Source organism: Dendrobates tinctorius, unplaced genomic scaffold (genome assembly GCF_039654945.1).
Source record: "Dendrobates tinctorius isolate UK_male_01 unplaced genomic scaffold, ASM3965494v1 ptg000143l, whole genome shotgun sequence".
Classification (NCBI taxonomy): domain Eukaryota; kingdom Metazoa; phylum Chordata; class Amphibia; order Anura; family Dendrobatidae; genus Dendrobates; species Dendrobates tinctorius.
The window spans coordinates 13,073,856-13,098,148 of record NW_027361810.1 but is presented as its reverse complement, the minus strand read 5'-3'; the positions used below and the strand labels follow the sequence as shown (position 1 = coordinate 13,098,148).

At 42.9% G+C, this 24,293-nt stretch overlaps 1 protein-coding gene across 1 annotated transcript in view; it reads right to left on the bottom strand.

The window, feature by feature from the left end:
- The window catches only part of OBSL1 (obscurin like cytoskeletal adaptor 1), a 72,591-nt gene that overhangs the window by 37,045 nt on the left and 11,253 nt on the right, over positions 1-24,293 (bottom strand). The window contains exons 4-15 of the mRNA XM_073545504.1: positions 22,945-23,220; positions 21,942-22,214; positions 20,602-20,874; positions 15,223-15,495; positions 10,053-10,325; positions 8,249-8,515; positions 6,602-6,874; positions 5,783-6,055; positions 4,226-4,498; positions 3,793-4,065; positions 2,778-3,050; positions 2,007-2,282 (exon numbers count right to left, since the gene is read on the bottom strand). Coding sequence (XP_073401605.1) covers positions 2,007-2,282; positions 2,778-3,050; positions 3,793-4,065; positions 4,226-4,498; positions 5,783-6,055; positions 6,602-6,874; positions 8,249-8,515; positions 10,053-10,325; positions 15,223-15,495; positions 20,602-20,874; positions 21,942-22,214; positions 22,945-23,220 — 3,276 coding nt within the window. The remainder of the gene's footprint in view (positions 1-2,006; positions 2,283-2,777; positions 3,051-3,792; positions 4,066-4,225; positions 4,499-5,782; positions 6,056-6,601; positions 6,875-8,248; positions 8,516-10,052; positions 10,326-15,222; positions 15,496-20,601; positions 20,875-21,941; positions 22,215-22,944; positions 23,221-24,293) is intronic.

Below are 24,293 nucleotides of genomic sequence, written 5' to 3'. Positions count from 1 at the left end.
GTCTAGAACCACCGTAGGCACGCTCCACGGCTGCTGCTAGTTGTTGTGGATAGGATCAGGGGTCTGCAATCTGCTAGTTACCAACCTCTCTGGTTTTCTGGGCTTAGCTTGCTTTTTGTTTTTTCCTCCTCGGGTACTCATTCATAACACAGACCCTAAGGGGCCCCACCCACAAAATCAGACCCTGAGGGGCCCCGGCCACAAAATTGGACCCTGAGGGGCCCCAACCACAAAATCGGATTCGGAGGAGCCCCGGCCACAAAATCAGACCCTGAGGGGCCACACCCACAAAACCGGACCCTGAGGGATCCCGGCCACCAATTCAAGCCCTGAGGAGCCCAGGCCACCGAATCGGATCCTGAGGGGCCCCACCCACCAAATCAGACCCTGAGGCCAAAGTGGTCCCCGAGAGGCACCCACAGTTAAAACGGATCCTGAGTTGAAAGTCTTGCAGGGGCAGCAGGCAAGTCTCACTTAAAGGGGCAGCCCGGGCACCATTTCAAAGCACTATCTGTACTTCCTTCAGGAAATACACATCTAGTTTTCTTTATTAATCCAATTTTTTATAAAAAGTGAAGAACTTCTTATTTTGAGTGAATCTCTTGTTGCCTTAATACCATTTTTGCAAAAAGTGAAAAACTTTTCATTTGAAGCAAATCTCTTACTGTCATTATTAATCAGAGTTTTGTCAAAAGTGAACTCTCCTACTGTTGTTATTAATATGATTTTTGTAAAAAGTGAACTTATTTTAAGCAATTCTTTTACTGTTGTTATTAATCAGATTTTTGTAAAGAGTGAAGAACTTTTATTGAGTAAAAACTGCCTGCAGTAGCGCTAGTCCCCTTAGGCTATGTACCCACGTTGCAGAGATGCTGCTGAAATTTCAGCAGCATTTCCGCAACTCCCGCCGTGGGAAAACGTATGCGAATTCGCATGCGTTTTCCCACGAAAAACAAGCATTTTTCACGCGGTTTTCATGTGCGGAATTCAAGCACATTCCAGGCAATCTGTAGCATCGCTTGGAATGTGATTGACAGGTTGGTCACACTCGTCAAACATAGTGTTTGACGAGTGTGACCAACTTTTTACTATTGAGGCTGCCTATGCGGCATCAGTAGTAAAAGATAGAATGTAAAAAAATAAAAAATCGTGATACTCTCACCTTCCGATGTCCTTGCGATGCTCCCGTTGCCAGTAATGCCTTGCGAGACCTTTGATGACGTAGCGGTCTCGCGATACTGTAGTGGTCTCACGAGACCGCTACTTCATCACAGGTCCTTGCCGCAAGGCATTACTGGGAACGGGAGCATCGCTGAGGGCGGGAAGGCTGCGCGGGACACCGGAAGGTGAATATAACCCGTTTTTTTTATTTTAATTCTTTTCTTTTACAGGGATATGGTACCCAGGGCCTGGAGGACAGTCTCCTCTCCTCCCGAACTTGGGTACTATCCACATATGATCCGCTCACTTTGCGCATGGTGGGCATAGCCACATGGGGAAAGTAAGCGGATCTCATGCATTCTTATGGGTGCGGAATCGCCGCGATTCCGCAAAAAGAATGAGCATTCTGCGTTTTTTCCCACGATGTGATTCCGCCGTGGAAAAAAACACAGCATTAGCACAGCATGTGCGGAATGCCATAGGAATGCATGGGGTGCGTTCTGTATGTGTTTTTGCAGTGAAAAACGTGGCAAAAACGCATAAAATCCGCAACGTGGGTACACAGCCTTAAGTCATTTTCCCGATTGGCTCTATTGGTCACCCGGCATGTGGCCGACTTTCTCCAAGGGATCAGGAGACGATCACAGATAGCTTTGTTATGCTCCATTCATCTCTGTTTTGCATACCATAAAAACCAATACTGTTGAGAAAACTGCGAAGTCAGGCTGCATGGGGAAGATCACCCTATATTTTTACAATGGGGTGCCATGGTCAATATTTAGATTGGGATGGTTGGCGTAGTCGCAGAGAGTTTCCAACATATGGTGAACCTTGAATTCCCTTACCGGATATCTTGACATCAAATGTGATAGAGTCGCTGTCCGTGTCACAGATGTATTCCCCAGCGTCGTCAACGTTGGCTCTTGACAAGATCAAACATCGTCGAGTTTCCTCTGAGATCACCTGCAGGTTCTCATCTTCATCAACCTCCAGGCCATCCTTAAACCAGCGGACTGCACCACTGCTACGTGATACTTCCAGTGCCAGCTCCACCCGCTCCCCTACAATATACTCTAGCTCCTGTGAGCGGACTTCTGGGAACACAATCTTTGTGGGGGGCTCTAGAAAAACACAAAAAGTAATAATATTAATACATGCAGATCATGAAAAGTGGATGTACAAAATCTTAGCTAGGCAAGAAGCCTACTATTCTTACGATCATGGAATCATGTTCTGAGCGATGACAATATGGAAAGGAATTTGAGTTTGATATGAAAGATGGAAGGACAATTATATGGAAGGTCAACAAAGTTATGAAGCAGGGTACCAGTATCAGGACTTGAGAAGGGGGAGTTTGGTAATGTTGGAGGACCTTGGAATGGAGATATGACAATGGTTGTGTTAACACAAAAAGTGCAGGAGGGTGCAGAGGTGCTGAAAAGAGGGAGAAAGATGGAGGAGTGAGGATTATCTACAAGAGCATGGATGGTCTTCTACAAGAGTTGGTATCGTGTAGGATGGTACATTTGTAGGGTGAGATTTTGTGCCTCACCTTTCAGCTCCACTTTCCTTAGTGTTGGTTAACATGGCGCTTGAATGACTCCAAGGTCTCTTACCTGTCACTAATACACTGTAGAACACAGCATCGTCCCTGGCATCACAAACGTACTCTCCCGCATCCTGCGCCTGTGCCGAGCGTATAACCAGTCTGCGCACTCGACCATCAGACTCCAACCTGATGTTCTCGCTCTCCTCCACCGTTACCCCATCCCTGTACCAGCGCACATGGGCGTTCTTCCGAGACACCTCGCAACTTAATACCACAGGGTCCCCATTCACACATGACAATTCCATGTCTTCACTTGTGTTGACAAACTTCACTGGTGGCTCTAGAAAACAATGGCAAAAAGTTAATAAAATATTTGTGGCCTTATATAGACCCTAACAATATAATATCATATCATACAATTCCAACATCAATATTTTAGGATTACATTTACAGTTTAATTCCAAACGCTGCTCAATTTTAGGTCTGACTCAAAAGTGTGTGACCTTGTGTGCCCAAGGACTAATTTCTTTTTTGATGGCACTGATCTTTACATATTAATTGCTGCTTTTAGTGCCATGCATAGAGAGTGAGGAGAAGGGGTGTCACCAGCACACTTCTTCCACTAGCAAAGAAAGTCCTAATACCCCATGACTATTTTTATGACTACATTTTCCGTATGTTTCCCCACTTATGGAGACCATAACCCTTTTGCAGGTCCTCACGACCTGGAATTGGTCTATGTTTCTTGGAGCACCATGGGTTGGATTTATGGTATCTGACACCCCAGGGTATTTTCCTTCAAGTAGCCAGAGTCGATCAGATTGACCTGGCCAGTTTCCTTTACGTGGATCCACCAGATGCATTGGGTGGACCGGTTTGACATGTTTTTATGATTGACTTTTATTCAAGTCTGGTGTCCAAACTGCAGTTCATGGCAAAATTGTTTATTGACTATCTTAATGCTGTGCTCAGAAGCACCACCATCACCAGAGAAGTCTCTAGGATGAGACACCATCATCAGTGGTGTGGGCCATAGCGGTAGGATTTACCAACTTTTGTGGGGAAAATCCAGCTTCACTTACCGGTAACTTTTACGTAGTAACTGATGCAGTCATCTCCAGCGTCACAGATATACTCTCCTGAGTGTTGGGTTTGGGCAGAGAGAATGATAAGCCCACGATGCGTCCCATCCGATTCCAGGCTTATGTTTTCCATCTCTTCCACCAAATCTCCATCCTTATACCATCGCACAGAGGCGTTCTCTCTAGACACCTCACATTTCAGCTCCACTTGCTCCCCGGCCAGATACATCATATCTGTGTCAACACTAGTGTTCACCAGCTTCACTGGAGGTTCTGGAAAACAGGACATTAATAGATCATCACCATTTAGGAATGAACCATTGAAAAGGAGCATTAATTTTCCAGCTGGAGGGCATAGGATCATGGCATGTGTTATCTTGGTGTCAAAATTTATGGTGGAGACTGTATGAAGGAGATGGAAAGGAGCACTGACCTGTCACCAGAACATTATAGAAGACACAGTCATCTTTGGCATCGCAGACGACCTCTCCAGAATCTTTTACTCGAGCATTTTGGATGATGAGTCTACGATGTTTTCCATCTGACTCCAAAACAAGGTCCTCACTTTCTTCTACCTCCACTCCATCTTTGTACCAACATACGTTAGCATTTTCCCTGGACACCTCACAGCTGAGTATCACTCGCTCTCCACTGAGACACTTGTGCTCTACATTATCACTTGTGTTCACAATTTTCACAGGAGGATCTGAAAGGAAAGATACAGAAATGAGTTCATCAATTGTGTATCCAAAAACTAGTTCCCCGCATCATGTTATGAGTGACGTTTCTGGTCCCTGGTCGCTAAATATTCCTGTACTTATCCAGTAAAAACCATGTGTGTCCAATATAGGCTCAGCGTCCAGCCCAGTTATGGCTTCATGTATATGTATGACAGACTCATCACTTCTTAAGGTTTCCAGTGTATTTTTGTGCCAATATTCTGCATTGTTATATGGCAATATGCCATTTTTCCAAGATTGCAAGTCTTGCCATAGTTCTAGGATGCAGGGTGCAATGCACAATAGTTCTAGCTCCACAGCTGCATGTATTTTAAGACATCAGCCCCCTCTATATCATATACCGCACCTATGTAAGTGTCAATGACCTATTTGTTCAATACTTGTTTTTGACTCTCAATTTCCTCAGAATGATGGCTCCACGATGCTAGGCTATTGTTCTAGAGATCCAAGTGCCTTTGAGTCATTGTTCTAGAGCCCCAAATATCGGCAAGTCATTGTTTTTAAAATCTGTATATCAATGAATCATTGTTTTATAGTTACACATGTCATCAAACTATTGTTCTTTAGTCCTAACTGTCAATGAATAATTGTTCTAGAGTGCCAAGTTTTGCTATTTAAGCAACTAAGTCCAAGTGTTATCAAGTCACTCTTCTAAAGCCAAAGAGTCATTGAATCGTTGCCATAAATATGATTGTGTCCTTGTTCTAAAGCCCAATGTGTCATTGTTCTGCCTCTGAGTCACTGTTCTTGTGCCAGAAGAGTTATTGAGTCATCGCTCTAGAGCGCAAGAGTCATCGTGTTATTGTTCTCGCACCACAAGTGACATTAAGTCATTTTTTCAGAAGCCCAAGTTATTTGAGTTTGTTTTCTAGAGCACTAAGTGTCATTGTTCTGGAGCCCTACGTGTCAGAGAATCAGAAAGTATCATTGAGTCATTGTTATAGCACCATCCATAAATGTAATAGATTCATTGCTGTACAGTCAAGTGTCATTGACTTATTCTTCTATAGCCCAAGTGTTATTAAGTCCCGAATGTTAAATATTTAATATCCAGTTCAAGTTTGAACAATTCACAATTGAAAACTAATACTATAGGGCATACGGAATGGAATTTGGACATGTCGGCTATGTCTTTGAGAATGGTGCCAAATTGAAGCAAATAATGCAAACACAAAGAATAGGCCCACAATAACAAATGAGGTGGAGCTCTCTACCATATTTGTGGCCTCTTGTGTATAAAGTCTCCTCACCTGTCACAGACACATTGTAGAATATTGAGTCATCTCCAGCGTCACAGACAAACTCCCCCGAATCTTGAGTCTGTGCACAGAGGATGACCAGACGGCGTTGTCTCCCCTCGGACTGCAGCCGGATCCTCTCGTTGTCTTCTAATCTCTCTCCATCTTTGTACCATCGGACGAGGACATTCTCCCGGGAGAGCTCGCAGCTCAACACCAGCTCCTCGCCGCTGAGACACCTCTCATCTGTGTCATCATCCGTACGCAGGATCTTTACAGGAGGCTCTGGGGAAGAAAAGAACATGTTTGGATTTTTTTATTTTCTTTTTGCTCATAAAGTCAATGCATAATGACGATGGGATCAAAGAGATAAGTGGTGGGCTGAAAATATGTAGGCTGTTATCAGTTACAGATGTGGATGGTGGGTGACAGAGCTTTTGCCTTCATGTTCTTGAGTGAGAAACCCCTGTGCAATTGACATGGGAGTAGTTTTTGGGTACTACTATGGGAACGCAATTATCCCACCACTGTTTTGTCTCTTACTGGCCATACGGGATGATGATGATGTCATGTGAGAGCTGTGACATCATAACTCTCATGTACGTGATGCCATAATATGTGGCATTATGATGGGTACGTCGGGTACAACCAAGACGAGTACCAATTTATTTTATTAGATATTGGTAATTCTCCATGCACAAGCATTTGTCCATGACCTTCCTGTGGTTCTCATCCATGGTGGTGTTGTACTCGGCAATGTGCAAAGTGTACGTGCTCCAAGGAATCAAAAGAATTAAGAAATGACTCTTCATTATGGATCTTGTCACTGACCTGTCACCGTCACATTGTAGAAGACTGAGTCATCTCCGGTGTCACAGACATACTCCCCCGAGTCCTCCGGTTTGGCACAACTAATAATCAACCTGCGATGTCTCCCATCTGACTCCACCTTGATGTTTTCGTTCTCCTTCACCTCCGCACCATCCCGGTACCAGCGCACATGAGCATTCTCCCTGGACACCTCACAGCTGAGCACCACAGCTTCTCTGCTGCTACATTTATGTTCCGTGTCGTCTTCTGCGTCAATGATCTTCACTGGAGGATCTAGATGCAGAATGAGAGCCATCAGGAGCTTACTAAAAAATGATAAACCACAGCACAGTTTCAGGTGACTTGTCAGAATAAGGTATCATATGAGAGTATATGCAGAATAACACTTTTTCCTGCCATTAAATGACTTTTGTAATTTTCACCAGTTTCCCCCCTGCATGCTCTAGCTCTAATTTTCAGCTGTCTCTGAGCTCGTGGGTGGAGAACAGCTGCCTTATGACTCCCATACACTGCACACAAAGACACGAGAGATTCCTGCTCTCATTTCTCTAAAAAAAAAAATGTATCGACTAAATACCCTGTATTTGTTGTTCAGCACTTGCTGATTACTGCCATATTTTTGGCTGCAGAGAATTTTTGCAAATTTTTGCAAATCTGCCATTCTATGTTCTCTTGTTATATCTTAGTTAATGGGTGGTGTGAACACTGTCTGACCGACGTGTTCACATTTGTGCACTTCACATGTGTTTTTAATCCATTTTTTCCTTGCTTAGCATGGTTTGGGAGACCCCACCCCTCTCCTGTGTGAGGTGTACAAAAGAGCTGTCTCAGACCATAAGCCCACACTGTGGAGCAGCCTGTCTGAATCCTGTTCATGTCAAGACACTGTTCAGATGTTCAGGTATTAAATACATTAGATAGGGACTGCTTCGACACGGGTTACCTTGACGTTGGTGAGGCAGCTTGGTATACATTTTTTTGCAAAAAAAGTATCGACTAAATACCCTGTATTTGTTGTTCAGCACTTGCTGATTACTGCCATATTTTTGGCTGCAGAGAATTTTTGCAAATTTTTGCAAATCTGCCATTCTATGTTCTCTTGTTATATCTCATTTCTCTATGTAGCAAATGTTCAGAAGCAGCATGGAAGGGCATTATAGGGCAGTATATCTGTGAATACAGCACTGGGTTGAGATAAACACATTAGAAAACTGCAGCAGCAATAAGGACATTTTACAGCAGGACTGAGCAGTGTAGCCGTGAATTCAGCTCTGGAGTGAGATAAATAATTTACTAGAAAGTTGAAGCAGTATGGAGCAGACCTGACCAGATAAGCTGTTAAACCAGCACTGAGATGAGATAAACAATTACTAGAAAGCTGCAGCCTCATTTCTTTGCTTTTCTCTCCCACTGAGCTCCACCCTCCCCTCTCCATAGGCTTTAATAGGCAGCTGTAATCTGATCCCTCAGTTAGCTGGCAGGACATCAATTGTAGAAGTAAATATAAGAAATATACCTTATATTTCTTATATTTACTTCTACAATAGATTTATGTGAAGTTTGTAGTGACCGTCCAACGTTTGGTTACAGCAGATAAAACTGTGGATTCCTGACAGTCCTACATCTGTACATCTGTCTCACACTGACCTGTTACCATTACATTAAAGATGGCGGAGTCATCGATGGCATCACAGACAAATTCACCGGAATCGGCCGTCTCTGCTGAGAGAATGATTAGCCGGCGGTGAAAGCCATCTGCCTCCAGTATGACGTTCTCACTTTCGTGTAATTCTTCATCTTCCTTATACCAGGAGACCTGCGCGTTTTCTCGTGACACCTCACAGTTCAGCTCCAGGCGCTCTCTGCTCTGAAACTCCCTGGTGTCACTCATGTTTATTATCTTGACAGGCGGATCTGTAGAGAAAAACAGGCAGGATTACAAGGAGTCATTGCTCTGGAGCAACAAATATAATTGATTCAGTGTTTTGGAGTCGTAATTGTCATGGGATGAAGGTTCCATAGAGACAAAGCTCTCCAGGCCATTGTTCTAGATCCACAAGCGTCATTGAGTCACTGTTCTAGAGCCCTAAGTGTCAGCGAGTTATTGCTCTAGAGCAACAAGTGTCATCAAATTATTGTTCTAGAGTTACAAATGTCATTGTGCTATTATTTTAGAGCATCACGTGGCACTGATTCATTATTCTATAGCCCTAAGTATTACCTAGTTATTGTTCTAGAGTCACACGTTTTATCACATTATTGTTCTAGAGTTACAAATGTTATTGAGTTATTATTCTGAAGTCTTACGTGGCTTTGAGTAATTGTTCTAGTGCTCCAAGTTTAAAGTGATTGTTCTAGAGCAATTATTCTATAGCCACAATTGTCAAGTCATTATTCTAGAGTCACAAGTGTCAAAGAGTCACTGTTCTAGAGCCACAAGTGTCATTTAGTCATTGTTCTAGAGCCACAAGTTTCATTGGGTCATCATTCTAGAGCCACAAGTGAAATGAAGATGTTGTTCTAGTACCAGAAGTCTTATAAAGTTATTGTTCTAGAGTCCCAAAGGTCTTATGGTCTAATTGCTCTAGAGCCTAAGTGTCATCGAGTCACTGTTTTAACACTCCCAGTATCATTGAGTCACTTTTCTACAGCCCCAGGTGTCATCAAGTCATTTTTCTAGAGCCCCAGATGTCATCAAGTCATTGTTATAAAGCCCCAGGTGTCATCAAGTCATTATTCTAGAGCCCCAGGTGTAATCAAGTCATTGTTCTAAAGCCCCAGGTGTCCTCAAGTCATTGTTCTAGAGCCCCATGTGTAATCAAGTCATTATTCTAGAGCCCCAGGTGTAATTAAGTCATTATTCTAGAGCCCCAGGTGTCATCAAGTCATTGTTCTAGAGCCCCATGTGTAATCAAGTCATTATTATAGAGCCCCAGGTGTAGTGAAGTCATTATTCTAGAGCCCCAGGTGTCATCAAGTCATTGTTCTAAAGCCCCAGGTGTCATCCCGTCACTGTTCTAGAGGCGCAAGTATTAGTTTATGCCTGATAAACTGTAAGGTGCAAATGGCACAATGCAGTCTGGAATATCTCCAGTTTTCCTAATCCTGTTGATTCAGGGGCGCAAGCACTAGATGGGGATAAAATGCGAGCTTCTGACACAAACTGGACAGATCTTCTGCTGCTGTTATTTTAGTATCATATAGTAATATTATTTGCACAGCACTGTTACTGAAGTATTGTATGGCACTGTATGTAGGCAGTATTGGGCACTGAATGGTGGTGGCAATCTGTGACGTCATTATTTAGGGACTGTAAGATTCCCCATAGTGGAGAGGATGCCTATAGAAGGTGCCACATGTGTCACCAACCTCGGCCCAGGGCTACAATGGGCGAACCAATAATCTGACATTCATCATTTGCCATAAACAATACATTAATAATCTTACCAACCTTTCACAAAGACATTGTAGAAAATAGAGTCGTCTCCGGCATCGCACACAAACTCTCCCGAATCCTGGGTTTGGGCAGATCGGATGACCAGTCTGCGGTGGCAACCGTCCACCTCCAGGACAACGTTGTCACTCTCCTCCAGCTCCTCACCATCCTTGTACCAGTGCACCAGGGCATTCTCTCTGGACACTTCACAGCTCAGCACCACGCGCTCCCCGCTCACATGTCGGTGTTCTGCATCGTCGTCACTGTTCACAATTTTCACTGGAGGCTCTAGAGCAGCAGAAAACCCTGATAAATGCCCGATTTCGGTACTTTTTAAACTTTTTCTTTATCGTTTTTCTTACATACATTCATATTTTCCTCACACTCTGCTCTGGTCCCAGTCTGCAACATCGTATCACATAATGCATACTTAGATAAAATCCCTCCTAGACTTCTATGTGCCGTGCAGCCCCGGGAAATACATAATTCTTCAGATTATACCATCACATTATAATGTTGGAGAATACATTCCCGCAGAGAATCTGCATCTCGAAGAAGCCCAGACTGCGGCGGGAGAAAGAACAAGTGATGTGACTGTGAGATGTCTTCAAATCTGAGGAGGGTCTGTGATTTATACAAAGCTTTCTCCCCCATCCGGTATTATTGGCACTTTCACAGCTGCTGCCTGACACTGTGCTGACACATTCAGATTTTTATCTTTTATCATAAGAAGGTCTCTGACAATAAATGTGCAAAAATCCCAGACTGGTAAAAAAAAAAAAAAAGATATCGGATGCTGAATAATAGAATAGAAAGAGATTTTAGAAGTAAAATGACACAGGAATATACAGTGAGGAAAAAAAGTATTTTGTCAGCCACCAATTGTGCTAGTTCTCCCACTTGAAAAGATGGAAGAGGCCTGTAATTGACATCACAGGTAGACCACAACTATGAGAGTCAAAATGAGAAAACAAATCCAGAAAATCACCTGCCATAAAGGCCCTCCACCAGTTGGCCCGACGGAAGCCTCTCCTCAGTGCAAGACATATGAAAGCCCGCATAGAGTTTGCTAAAAAACACATGAAAGACTCCCAGACTATGAGAAATAAGATTCTCTGGTCGGATGAGACGAAGATAGAACTTTTTGGTGATATTTCTAAGTGGTATGTGTGGAGAAAACCAGGCACTGCTCATCACCTGAATTTCTGCCACAAATTTGTGCAGACATAACAAAGGCAAATAGGCAAAAAATAGATGAATCAATAAAACCAATCATTTATTAATAAATTTCATAAAATTCTTTTTTACAAGGAAATTTCTAAAAAAAGGGAGTACAAATGTAGTGATAGATGCTCACAGAATTAAGCTTTATGCAACATAATCACAGAATGTTTTTTTCTTTTTTAATTTTTTTGACATACAAATTATCTCCAAATAGTGTTTATTTCTTAAGCATAAATTCATAAGCTATATTTATATAAACTTCTGTCTAAATATTTTTAGGAAAAGGCCCAATAGTTCTAAAAGCAGAAGAAACACATCTTTGATTAAATAGTGTGAAATACACACTGCTGAAGGTAAATAACAATTGGGTTTAACTCCCTATACTCTGTGTATACCATGATAATCAAAGACAAGGCTAACTAATCCTTAATGGAGTAATCACAATGCATAAATGCTCAGATAGTAGCGACTTTTGTTCTCAATGTTTCTATGATTAATTACAAATACTTATAAACAAAAATGCATAAGGCTGTGTGCACACGCTGCGGATTCCGCTGCGGATTAATCCGCACGGATTTTGCAAAAACCGCAGATAATCCGCAGGTCCAAAGACCTGCGGATTATCTGCGGTTTTGCCTGCGGTTTGGTCCTGCGGATTCACTATCTCCACAATGGTGGAGATAGGAACCCGCAGCGGTTTCCGCAGAAAGAATTGACATGCAATTCTTTCTGCGGATTCAAAACCGCAGCAAATCCGCACGGTTTTTCCGCAGCGTCGGCACAGCGTTTTTTGTTTTTCCATTCAAATGAATGGTACTGTACACCGCAGCTAAAACTGCTGCGTGTCCGCAGCGGCCAAAACCGCTGCGGAAACGCAGCGGAATCCGCAGCGTGTGCACACAGCCTAAGCTTACTTAATTGTGTAAATATGTATCTAATTGTTGTAACAAAGGAACAACCTAACTGTGTGTGCGGCAAAGAAAATTTCTCCTTATTGTGAATATATCCAATGCCTAGTGCAGAGAACTACAGGTTAATCATGTGTCCTGCTTAATATGCCAGCTATACTGATTCATATATATAACCAGACACGTGTATGAGAGAGCCGCAGAAGTTTTATACATGTAAGTTGTTGTAAATTGCAAACAGGATTGCATTGTTACATCATGCAGGAATAGCTTATTTCAAATTGAATCAGTATAGCTGGCATATTAAGCAGGACACATGATTAACCTGTAGTTCTCTGCACTAGGCATTGGATATATTCACATTAAGGAGAAATTTTCTTTGCCGCACACACAGTTAGGTTGTTCCTTTGTTACAACAATTAGATACATATTTACACAATTAAGTAAGCTTATGCATTTTTGTTTATAAGTATTTGTAATTAATCATAGAAACATTGAGAACAAAAGTCGCTACTATCTGAGCATTTATGCACTGTGATTACTCCATTAAGGATTAGTTAGCCTTGTCTTTGATTATCATGGTAGACACATAGTATAGGGAGCTAAACCCAATTGTTATTTACCTTCAGCAGTGTGTATTTCACACAATTTAATCAAAGATGTGTTTCTTCTGCTTTTAGAACTATCGGGGCCTTTTCCTAAAAATATTTAGACAGAAGTTTATATAAATATAGCTTATGAATTTATGCTTAAGAAATAAACACTATTTGGAGATAATTTGTATGTAAAAAAAATTAAAAAAGAAAAAAACATTCTGTGATTATGTTGCATAAAGCTTAATTCTGTGAGCATCTATCATTACATTTGTACTCCCTTTTTTTTTAGAAATTTCCTTGTAAAAAAGAATTTTATGAAATTTATTAATAAATGATTGGTTTTATTGATTCATCTATTTTTTGCCTATTTGCCTTTGCTATGTCTGCACAAATTTGTGGCAGAAATTGAGATATAATATGCTGAATTGAGGTGGCTATTAGTTTTGGACTATTTTGTTATGTATAAAACTGCTCATCACCTGCCCAATATAATACCAACAGTGAAACATGGTGGTGGCAGCATCTTGCTATGGGGGTGATTTTCAGCTGCAGGGACAGGATGACTGGTTGCCCTTGAAGGAAACACGAATGCGGCCAAGTGCAGAGGTATCTGGATGAAAACCTCTTCCAGAGTGCTCTGGAGCTCAGACTTGGATGAAGGTTCACCTTCCAACAAGACAATGACCCTAAGCACACAGCTAAAATAACAAAGGAGTGGCTTCAGTACAACTCTGTGACCATTCCTGACTGGCCCAGCCAGAGCCCTGACCTAAACCCAATTGAGCATCTCTGGAGAGACCTGAAAATGGCTGTCCACCAACGCTCACCATCCACCCTGACGGAACTGGAGGCCGAGGATCCCCAAATCCATGGGTGAAAAACTTGTGGCATCATTCCCAAGAAGACTCATGGCTGTACTAGCTCAAAAGGTGCTTCTACTCAATACTGAGCAAAGGGTCTGAATACTTATGATCATGGGATATTTCAGTTTTTGTTTTTTAATAAATTTGCAAAAAATTCTACATTTCTGTTTTTTTTCAGTCAAGATGGGGTGCAGAGTGTACATTAATGAGAAAAAAAAGGAAAAAAAATAACTTTTTTGAATTTACCGAATGGCTGCAATGAAACAAAGAGTGAAAAATTTGAAACGGTCTGAATACTTTGCGCACCCACTGTATATGTAGTGATCTCCCCCTAGTGGTGGCTGTGTAATCTGTAAGTAGTGTGCTCCCCCTAGTGGTGACTGTATAATCTGTATGTAGTGAGCTCCCCCTAGTGGTGACTGTACAAGTCTATATATAGTGAGCTCCCCCTAGAGGTGACTATACAAATCCATATGTAGTGATCTCCACCTTGTGGTCACTGTATAATTATATTTGCAATGAACTCCCTCTAGTGGTGCTTTATATAGCTATATGCAGTGAGCTAGTGGTAGATGTATATAAATCTGTATGCAGCAAGCTCCCTCTAGTGGTGACTGAATAAATCTGTATATAGTGAGCTCCCTCTAGTGGTGACTATATATATATCTGTATATAGTGAGGTCCCCTAGTGGTGGCCATATAAATATGTATTTGGTGAGCTCTCCCTAGCAGGACTGCCACCAGGAATTTCAGGGCCCCATACTGACAAAATTTTTGGGCCCCCTTGAGACTTCACCCAAGCTCCACCCTATCTCCGCCTCTATCCCTCCAACTTTCCACAGTCCCAACGCCCACTCTTGGAAAAACTCCACTTTTGCACTACAGCATCCCCAGCCGCGCAGTGTCAGTTCCCATTGAGCACCAAATCACATACATAGCCAGCAGCTTTTGTTTTGGCCAAGCGATTGGGGAATGGGAGGTTGGACAGACGAGTAGGTGAGTGAGTGGATGGGAGGACACGCGAACCTCATCACTTTCGGGCCCTCAACTCCTGCATATAACGTGCCGCAAGGGCCTGGGAGCTTAAGAACAGAGGCTGGTAGTGCCTGATGTCACTGATGTCAGATGCAGCCAGCCTCCTCTGGTGCAGCCATACAAGGTAAGTAGCTGCGGCTGGGAGTGACTGGGGTCCCCGGGCTTAATAAAGTAAAGTAAGTGGCCTGGGCCCCAGTGCGCTACGCGTTCTGCTTTGCCCTTTATACAGTGGCTCGGCTGCGAAGTATGTGACAACCAGTCCGGAATCCCTCACTTTGCTACTTCTCACCAGACCTCAGGCACCAGTAATGGCAGTAATGTCCTGATGGCGGCCCTGCTCCCTAGTGCTGCTGTATATATCTGCATAATGTGAGCTCCCTCTAGTGGTGGCTGTAGTTATGTGATATGACAATGTTACAGAAAGCAGGAAAAATGGCTGTGTGTTAGGTCCGTGCCATCATAACACCATATCAATTGCATGCCCTCCCTCTATGGTAGACACAGCACTAGTGATAAAGGTCTTCTGCAAAATGTTAGTGGTGTAGTGACACTCACTGACCTGCCACAGTCACACAGTAACAGACGGAATTCTGTCCAGCGTCACATACAAACTCTCCAGCGTCTTCTGTTCTTGCAGCAGAAATAATTAACCTCCGTTCCCTTCGATTTGATTCCATTTTAATATTGTCGCCCTCCTGTATCTCCACGCCATCTTTGTACCAACGCACGGGTGCATTCTCTCTGGAGACCTCGCAGCTCAGCACCACGCTCTCACCGAGCAGGGACTTGTGCTCCACATCGTCACCAGTGTTCGCTATGGTCACAGTGGGTTCTAAGGGATACAGACAAGAATAAGAGGGGAGAAAGGGGAAATCGATAGCAGGAGGAACAATGGCCCCTGGTTTATGACTCTATAGTTATTAAAGGGATCATCGAGATTGGATTATTAAAGGGGTCTCTGGTTCAAGATCTCAATTATCCAGAGACTTTCCTTCTCTGGAGGACTGAGTTCCATTGACTTTAGTGTTTATCATGTAATTCTTAATTTTGCCTGCAGAGGTGCTGCAGAGAAATTGAAAACTTCCAATGATTACAGCTGATCGCTCATTGGCCAAGCAGCTGATCAGGTCTTTTGCACTTATATAAAATATTACCTACCCCCCAAAAAAATCATGGCCGATTCCATCAAACTCAGTATTAGATTGTGTTATATTGAAGGGAGAATATTCCCATGATAGCGTGTTGTATTGAGACACCATATGGCGCCATATGGAGGGCCAAAACGCTACAGTACGTCGTACGGGCTTTGTGCCCAAGGTGTAGTTAATTATGTATTAAAACACCTGCCTCAATACTTTAGTTTTCACCTCCTGATTTTTTACATTATCAAATCCTTAGTATTTTTTTAACCTTTTTCTATGCTGTTAATTTGCCGTTTTAATATTTTTTTTAATGATTTTTTTCGGACCTAAAGTTAATTTAATCCTCTAGAATAAATAAATAAATAAATAAATACATACACACATGTATATATGCGTATATATATATATATATATATATATATATATATATATATATTGCTCAAAGAAATAAAGGGAACACAAACAGCCTGTTGCAAATGGAATAGTGTTCCCTTTATTTTTTGAGCAGTATATATACAGTACAGACCAAAAGTTTGGACACACCTTCTCATTCAAAGAGTTTTCTTTATTTTCATGACTATGAAAATTGTAGATTCACTCTGAAAGCATCAAACCTATGAATTAACACAAGTGGAATGATATAATTAACAAAAAAGTGTGAAACAGCTGAAAATGTGTCTTATATTCTAGGTTTTTCAAAGTAGCCACCTTTTGCTTTGATTTCTGCTTTGCGCACTCTTGGCATTCTCTTGATGAGCTTCAAGAGGTAGTCACCGGAAATGGTTTTCACTTCACAGGTGTGCCCTGTCAGGTTTAATAAGTGGGATTTCTTGCCTTATAAATGGGGTTGGGACATCAGTTGTGTTGTGCAGAAGTCGGGTGGATACACAGCTGATAGTCCTACTGAATAGACTGTTAGAATGTGTATTATGGGAAGAAAAAAGCAGCTAAGTAAAGAAAAACGAGTGGCCATCATTAATTTAAGAAATGAAGGTCAGTCAGTCCTAAAAATTGGGAAAAGTTTGAAAGTGTCCCCAAGTGCAGTGGCAAAAACCATCAAGCGCTACAAAGAAACTGGCTCACATGAGGACCGCCCCAGGAAAGGACCAAGAGTCACCTCTGCTGCGGAGGATAAGTTCATCCGAGTCACCAGCCTCAGAAATCGCAGGTTAACAACAGCTCAGATTAGAGACCAGGTCAATGCCACACAGAGTTCTAGCAGCAGACACATCTCTACAACAACTGTTAAGAGGAGACTGTGCAGCAGGCCTTCATGGTAAAATAGCTGCTAGGAAACCACTGCTAAGGACAGGCCACAAGCAGAAGAGACTTGTTTGGGCTAAAGAACACAAGGAATGGACATTAGACCAGTGGAAATCTGTGCTTTGGTCTGATGAGTCCAAATTTGAGATCTTTGGTCCCAACCACCGTGTCTTTGTGCGACGCAGAAAAGGTGAACGGATGGACTCTACATGCCTGGTTCCCACCGTGAAGCATGGAGGAGGAGGTGTGATGGTGTGGGGGTGCTTTACTGGTGACACTGTTGGGGGATTTATTCAAAATTGAAGGCATACTGAACCAGCATGGCTACCACAGCATCTTGCAGCGGCATGCTATTCCATCCGGTTTGCGTTTAGTTGGACCATCATTTATTTTTCAACAGGACAATGGCCTCAAACACACCTCCAGGCTGTGTAAGGGCTATTTGACCAAGAAGGAGAGTGATGGGGTGCTACGCCAGATGACCTGGCCGCCACAGTCACCAGACCTGAACCCAATCGAGATGGTTTGGGGTGAGCTGGACTGCAGAGTGAAGGCAAAAGGGCCAACAAGTGCTAAGCATCTCTGGGAACTCCTTCAAGACTGTTGGAAGACCATTTCCGGTGACTACCTCTTGAAGCTCATCAAGAGAATGCCAAGAGTGTGCAAAGCAGTAATCAAAGTGTGACAACTCCTGGAGTGGACCCTCTGGGTCGTGACACCAACCCTCTCAGGGCGAGCTGACCTAGTGATGACCACCCCCTATACAGGGAGTGTCAGGGGCAAGCCCCAGGGGGTGAGGCACCACGACTGCTGGCACCAGGCGGCCGGCTCACAGGAGACACGAGTGGCTGAGTGTGTCTGCAGGAACGTGTAAAGTGTGGACACGGGAACACGTGGTATACAGAGACTTCGTTCGTCCCGGTGTGAGTGAAGCAGGATGCGTGCAAGGAGCACGTCAGAGCACTGAGTCAGGCAGCAGGTGTGCCAGGAGGTGTAACAGAGTACAGGAGCAGGGTGTGTGCCAGAGAGCACAACTGAGCATAAGACAGAGCACAGGATTGGTACGTGTGCCAGGAGGCACAACAGAGTAAGAGACTGAGTACAGGATCAGAGCATGTGCCAGGAGGCACAACTGAGTATAAGACAGAGCACGGAATCAGAGTGTGTGCCAGGAGGCACAACTGAGAATGAGACAGAGTACAGGGTAAGAGCATGTGCCAGGAGGCACAACCGAGTACGAGACAGAGCACAGGGTCAGAGTGTGTGCCAGGAGGCACAACCAAGTACAAAGCAGAGTGCAGATTCAGAGCGTGTGCCAAGAGGCACAACAGAGTGCAAGGCAGGGGACCTTAATACAGCGCACAGCCAGGCAGGGACACACGGCAGACCAAGCCAGGAAGCACAACAATAATCAGGCTCCTCCCCTAGGGGGAGGTCGTCTGATATAGCACATGACTACTACTGGTTCCGGGTCAGGTCCTCCATTACCATAGAGAGGACCGAGCCCTATACAGCACTGACAGGAGTGCGCAAGCGCAAACGTGACATGTAGGAGGAGACCCGGGGACGAGAGCTGCGCGTGCGCACCCGACGGGACCCCCGGAGTGACCGCGGCTCCGGAAGAGATGACGTCGGGACCGAGGTCCCGCCCCCAGGTAAGCGCAGCGTGACACAAAGCAAAAGGTGGCTACTTTGAAGAACCTAGAATATAAGACATATTTTCAGTTGTTTCACACTTTTTTGTTAATTATATAATTCCACATGTGGTAATTCATAGTTTTGATGCCTCCAGAATGAATCTACAATTTTCATAGTCATGAAAATAAAGAAAACTCTTTGAATGAGGTGTGTCCAAACTTTTGGTTTGTATTGTACATATTCTTTCTTTTAACTTTTTTATTTTTGTGGATGCTTAATTTGTGCCCTCTCAAGAGTTACAAACTATTTGTTAAAAGACAGCCGTGGTGATAATCTCAAAGTGTCCAGAGAAACAGCTGTGTATTGTGCCAGTAAGTGTTCCATATCTCCACAGTGCCCCTACAGGAGTAATAGAGAATTACACAGAGTACATTCAAATCAATGTTCTGGATGTAATGCAGGACAGGACAGGTCCTCCAGAGAGAGTGAGAGAGAGAGACTTTCTAACTGCACTTTACTCTCTATTTCTAAAACTTCAGGATTTTCTAATAGGCACATGAAATTCAATTTTCTAAAAAAAAAAAAAAAAAAAACCTACAGAATATTTCTTGAATTTTGTATTCATCACATTTCTTACCTTTTTCAGTTCAACAGTTATGCCTAGGTATTGGTTATCTTTTTTTTTCTCGTCATTTTACTAAACTAGCGGGGGGGGGGGGGAATAAGCTGTAAGATTTTAGCTCTGAACAATGCAGAATTATGAATTCAGCTCTGCTTGACCCTGCATCCATCAGAATTAATGTTTTGATTTCTGGAAAAAAAAACTTGTAAGAGTCTGTCCTCAGGATTGGTCGTCTATGTGTGACGTGTGGGAACTCTACCCTGATCAGCAGGACTGGTTAGTTTCTGGAAACATTTGTTACAATTGTTTCTCAGAGAGGAGAAGCTGTGATGGGCGCTGAGCAGTGATTTTATTTATTATTGATGTTTTATAGAATTCTTAGGGAAATGCTTCTCATACAGATTACTTTAGTAATCTTTTTTTTTTAGAATGACTCAGTGCTCTGAGCCGCACAGCTTTTGTTTTTTGTTTTTTTTACCATTTTTCAAACACGACTTGTAAATTGCATTAGGTCAAATCTTTGACTGTGCCTGCCTATGAGGAGGAAGTGTAGGATATGGGGGAGTCGAATGTGATCCCTTTGTCTTGTCCAACCCCTTCTCCAGTTCTCCCCCTTAGGTCTCTTTCACATTTCAGTCTCTTGACGTCAGTTGCAAACCGTCAAAAAAACAAATCCATTTTTGCAAAAAACGGATGCAAGAGAGAGAGAGATTTTTCAGGAGCCAGAACGGGTTTTGGGGTTAAATTTTATGAAAAGAAATTCTTCCGGGAATGCTCAGATGAAAAAAGCGGAATCCGTCCCTGGATTCCGTCATGTGGCAGACGGCGACAGATCCGCCGCCCATAGACGTCCATTCTAGCAGAGGACGGACGGCAACGGATCCGTCACCGTCCTCCTTTTCAACGCAGACAAAAAAACATTCCAAGGTCCGTTGCATCGAGACAACGGACGCCACAAATGTGACGGATCCGTCAAAAGGCGGATACAACGGACAACCAACCGTCGCAATCCGCCACTAATGGGAAAAAAACGGGTTCTGCCCCCAAAAGAAAGGCAGATTTTTTTTTTTCTCAAAACGGCGGATTTTGACTGACGTCAAAAGACTGAAGCGTGAAAGAGGCCTTTACTGTACCCATCTGAGCCCCCAATCGTCCTTCTGTTTGTATCAGACGCTATTTCTATCTCTGGTCTTGTGTCGGACTCCTAGATATTGGAATTAGTTCATTGGTAACGGAGCACAGCAGTGTGAGCGCTCCGATACTCGGCACTGACCTGTCACCATCACATTGTAGAAGACCGAGTCATCTCCAGTGTCGCAGACAAACTCCCCCGAGTCCTCCGGTCCAGCACATACAATAACCAATCTATGATGTCTCCCATCTGACTCCACTCTGATGTTCACGTTCTCCTCCACCTCCATCCCATCCCGGTACCAGCGCACATGAGCGTTCTCCCTGGACACCTCACAGCTGAGCACCACAGCTTCTCCGCTGCTACATTTATGTTCCGTGTCATCACTGGTGTTTATGATCTTCACTGGAGGATCTGTAGGAAGGAAGATTGTAACAGGGTGTGTATGTGCACAGTGACCAGCAGAATAGTGAGTGCAGCTCTGGGGTATAATACAGGATGTAACTCAGGATCAGTAATGTAATGTATGTACACAGTGACTGCACCAGCAAAATAGTGAGTGCAGCTCTGGGGTATAATACAGGATGTAACTCAGGATCAGTAATGTAATGTATGTACACAGTGACTGCACCAGCAAAATAGTGAGTGCAGCTCTGGGGTATAATACAGGATGTAACTCAGGATTAGTAATGTAATGTATGTACACAGTGACTGCACCAGCAGAATAGTGAGTGCAGCTCTGGGGTATAATACAGGAGGTAACTCAGGATCAGTAATGTAATGTATGTACACAGTGACTGCACCAGCAGAATAGTGAGTGCAGCTCTGGAGTATAATACAGGACGTAACTCAGGATCAGTAATGTAATGTATGTACACAGTGACTGCACCAGCAGAATAGTGAGTGCAGCTCTGGAGTATAATACAGGATGTAACTTAGAATCTGTAATGTATGTACACAGTGACTACACCAGCAGAATAGTGAGTGCAGCTCTGGAGTATAATACAGGACGTAACTCGGGATCAGTAATGTAATGTATGTACACAGTGACTGCACCAGCAGAATAGTGAGTGCAGCTCTGGAGTATAATACAGGAGGTAACTCAGGATCAGTAATGTAATGTATGTACTGTACACAGTGACTGCACCAGCAGATTAGTGAGTGCAGCTCTGGAGTATAATACAGGATGTAACTCAGGATCAGTAATGTAATGTATGTACAGTGCACAGTGACTGCAACAGCAGAATAGTGAGTGCAGCTCTGGGGTATAATACAGGAGGTAACTCAGGATCAGTACAGGATCAGTAATTTATGCACATAATGACACAACTTTTTAGTAGGCTATATGTGCAATACATGTTAGCCGCAAAGGGATTATTAAAAGATATCATACCCCTATAACACTATCAGTGTACTGTGCACTTCTAGATGAGCACACATTAAGATGCAGAGCAGTATCAGATTTCTTGGCTGTTACTCACCTGAGATGGACACATTGTAGAAGACAGAGTCTTCTCCAGCATTGCAGACAAACTCTCCAGCATCCTCTGGTTTGGTGGACATAATAACCAATCTATGATGTCTCCCATCTGACTCCATCCTGATGTTCTCGTCCTCCTGCACCTCCACCCCATCCCGGTACCATCGCACGTGGGCCTTCTCCCTGGACACCTCACAGTTCAGCACCAGGGGTTCTCCGCTCACACACTTGTGCTCTGTGTTATCGCTGGTGTTTATGATCTTCACTGGAGGATCTGGAAACAAAATGGAAAGAATTTAAAAATGAATAAAATTTGTGTTTGTCTTCTGAGATCCACAACTTTCTTATTATTTGTTAATGGAGCTGTGTGATTCTTTTTTGAGTGAACACTTTTATTGTTATAAATTTGTGTGAACAGAAAACACCAGTTCTAGCGTTTTTTGGGTTTTTTTTTACTTTTTTATATGCTGTTCACCATGGGGGTTAAATAATGTGATTGTTTTATTATTCGGGCAAGGCTTCACCAATTAAAGGTCCTTTATATTTTTTCATATAGTAAAGCAATTTTATTTAGAAAGAAAGGTTTTTTAGTGTTTATTTATCCTTTTATTAATATTTATAAATATTTTATTGAACTTTTTTTTTTAAACTTTATTTTAGTCCTGCTAGTGGACCTGGTCATGCAACCATCTTATTGTTTAATACTTTTGTATATTGCAACATATTACATCTACGTATATATCACTGACAGGCAGTCCATTAGGCTCTGGCAGGTGTATAGGTGTACACAGATGGGAGACTTGGGGGCATCATCAGTGGCTGCTGGGCTCATGAAACCAATGAAGAAGAGGTCCCAAGGTGCCCAGAAGGCAGCATGGATCAACACAGACCTGGCCGATCTTCACCATAAAGCATGGAAATGTGCATGGGTACAGTATTTTTGCAAATGACCAATGTGTAATTATAAAGTGAGGATCATTTTTAGTGATTACTGAGTTTCTTACCAGGCACAGTGACATTGAAGCTGGTGCTGTCATTACCCAGGTAACAGGTGTAGGTCCCACTGTCTAATGGGTCCAGGGATGAGATAAGAAGTCTTCTCATTCTGCCATCTGACTGTAGAGAGAAGCGTCCTCCTGCCTCCACCTCCTGCCCATCCTTCATCCAGCGCACTTTAGCCCCGGAGCTGGGCACCTGGCAGCTGAGACACATGGGTTGTCCGGCATCCAGTGTCCTATTAGATGGTTCTCCGGAGGCCAGGACAATGCTTGACCCCCTGGCTAAAAAAAAAAATGATAGTTTGTCAAATTCCTTTTACTATTATATTACGATGAGTTGAATCATAAGGGCAGTATTCTGTAACACAACAAAGCTACTGCAGAACCTCTTCCAGAAGGAAAGGTGTTCAACAATCAGGAATTGGTATGGAACCCCACTTTGTTTTCCCATTCAGTAGCAGATAGGGTGTGTAGTATATCTGGCTGTTGCCAAACTACTTTTAATCTTTGTTTTTAGGGTGAAAACAATTAAAAAAAAAACCTTCCTAGATTTCCCCCTCGAGTTAGTCTCCCCGCTGGGAGGTATTTTAAGAAAGTAGAAATCTCCTAGTTTTTTTCTCTTACCATGTTTACATGTTCAATATTTGGTCGGTATTTGACTTCATTTCTTTAAGTCGAAACCAGGAGTGGATTACAAAACCAGAAGTTGCAACAGGTCTCTTAGACTTTTCCTCTGATTGTTCTTCTCCAGATTTTTCTTACAAATACTGATGTAAAATACTGACCGTATACTGATCGTGTGAATGTGGCCTAATGGAGATCACTTAAGAATAATTGATGGCGATTGTGTAACATTAAACAATAGAGATCAAGAAAATCCAAATACTGGAGACCAAGAAAGACCAAATACTGCAGACACTTGATCTGCAAGATAATCATGATCCAGCGCTGTTAAAAACATGCTGCCGATGAGTCGATATATGGGCAAAACGCTTGTTCCTTGATAGTTCTGGAGCAGAAAATATAATCATTCATGGCATCGCATCATCCATTGTGTAAACAGGACTTACACTGCTGAGGACTATGGCCGCCTAGTGGAGATCGCTCGGTACACATTGTTTACTTTGGTCGGACTGTCATTTAAACGACTTTTACTTGGTAAAAGTTTACCGATTGGCGGTGGTATCGTGCCGCCCGTCCATCTGTGTAAATGGACTTTACTGTTGGATTTAGATATGTTGACTGCCTGTACACTACGTGCAAATTAAATGGTGGTCGTTAAATAGACTGGAGATCAACTAATACAAAACAATGGAAACCAAGAAAGACCAAATAATGGAGAACAAGATACATCA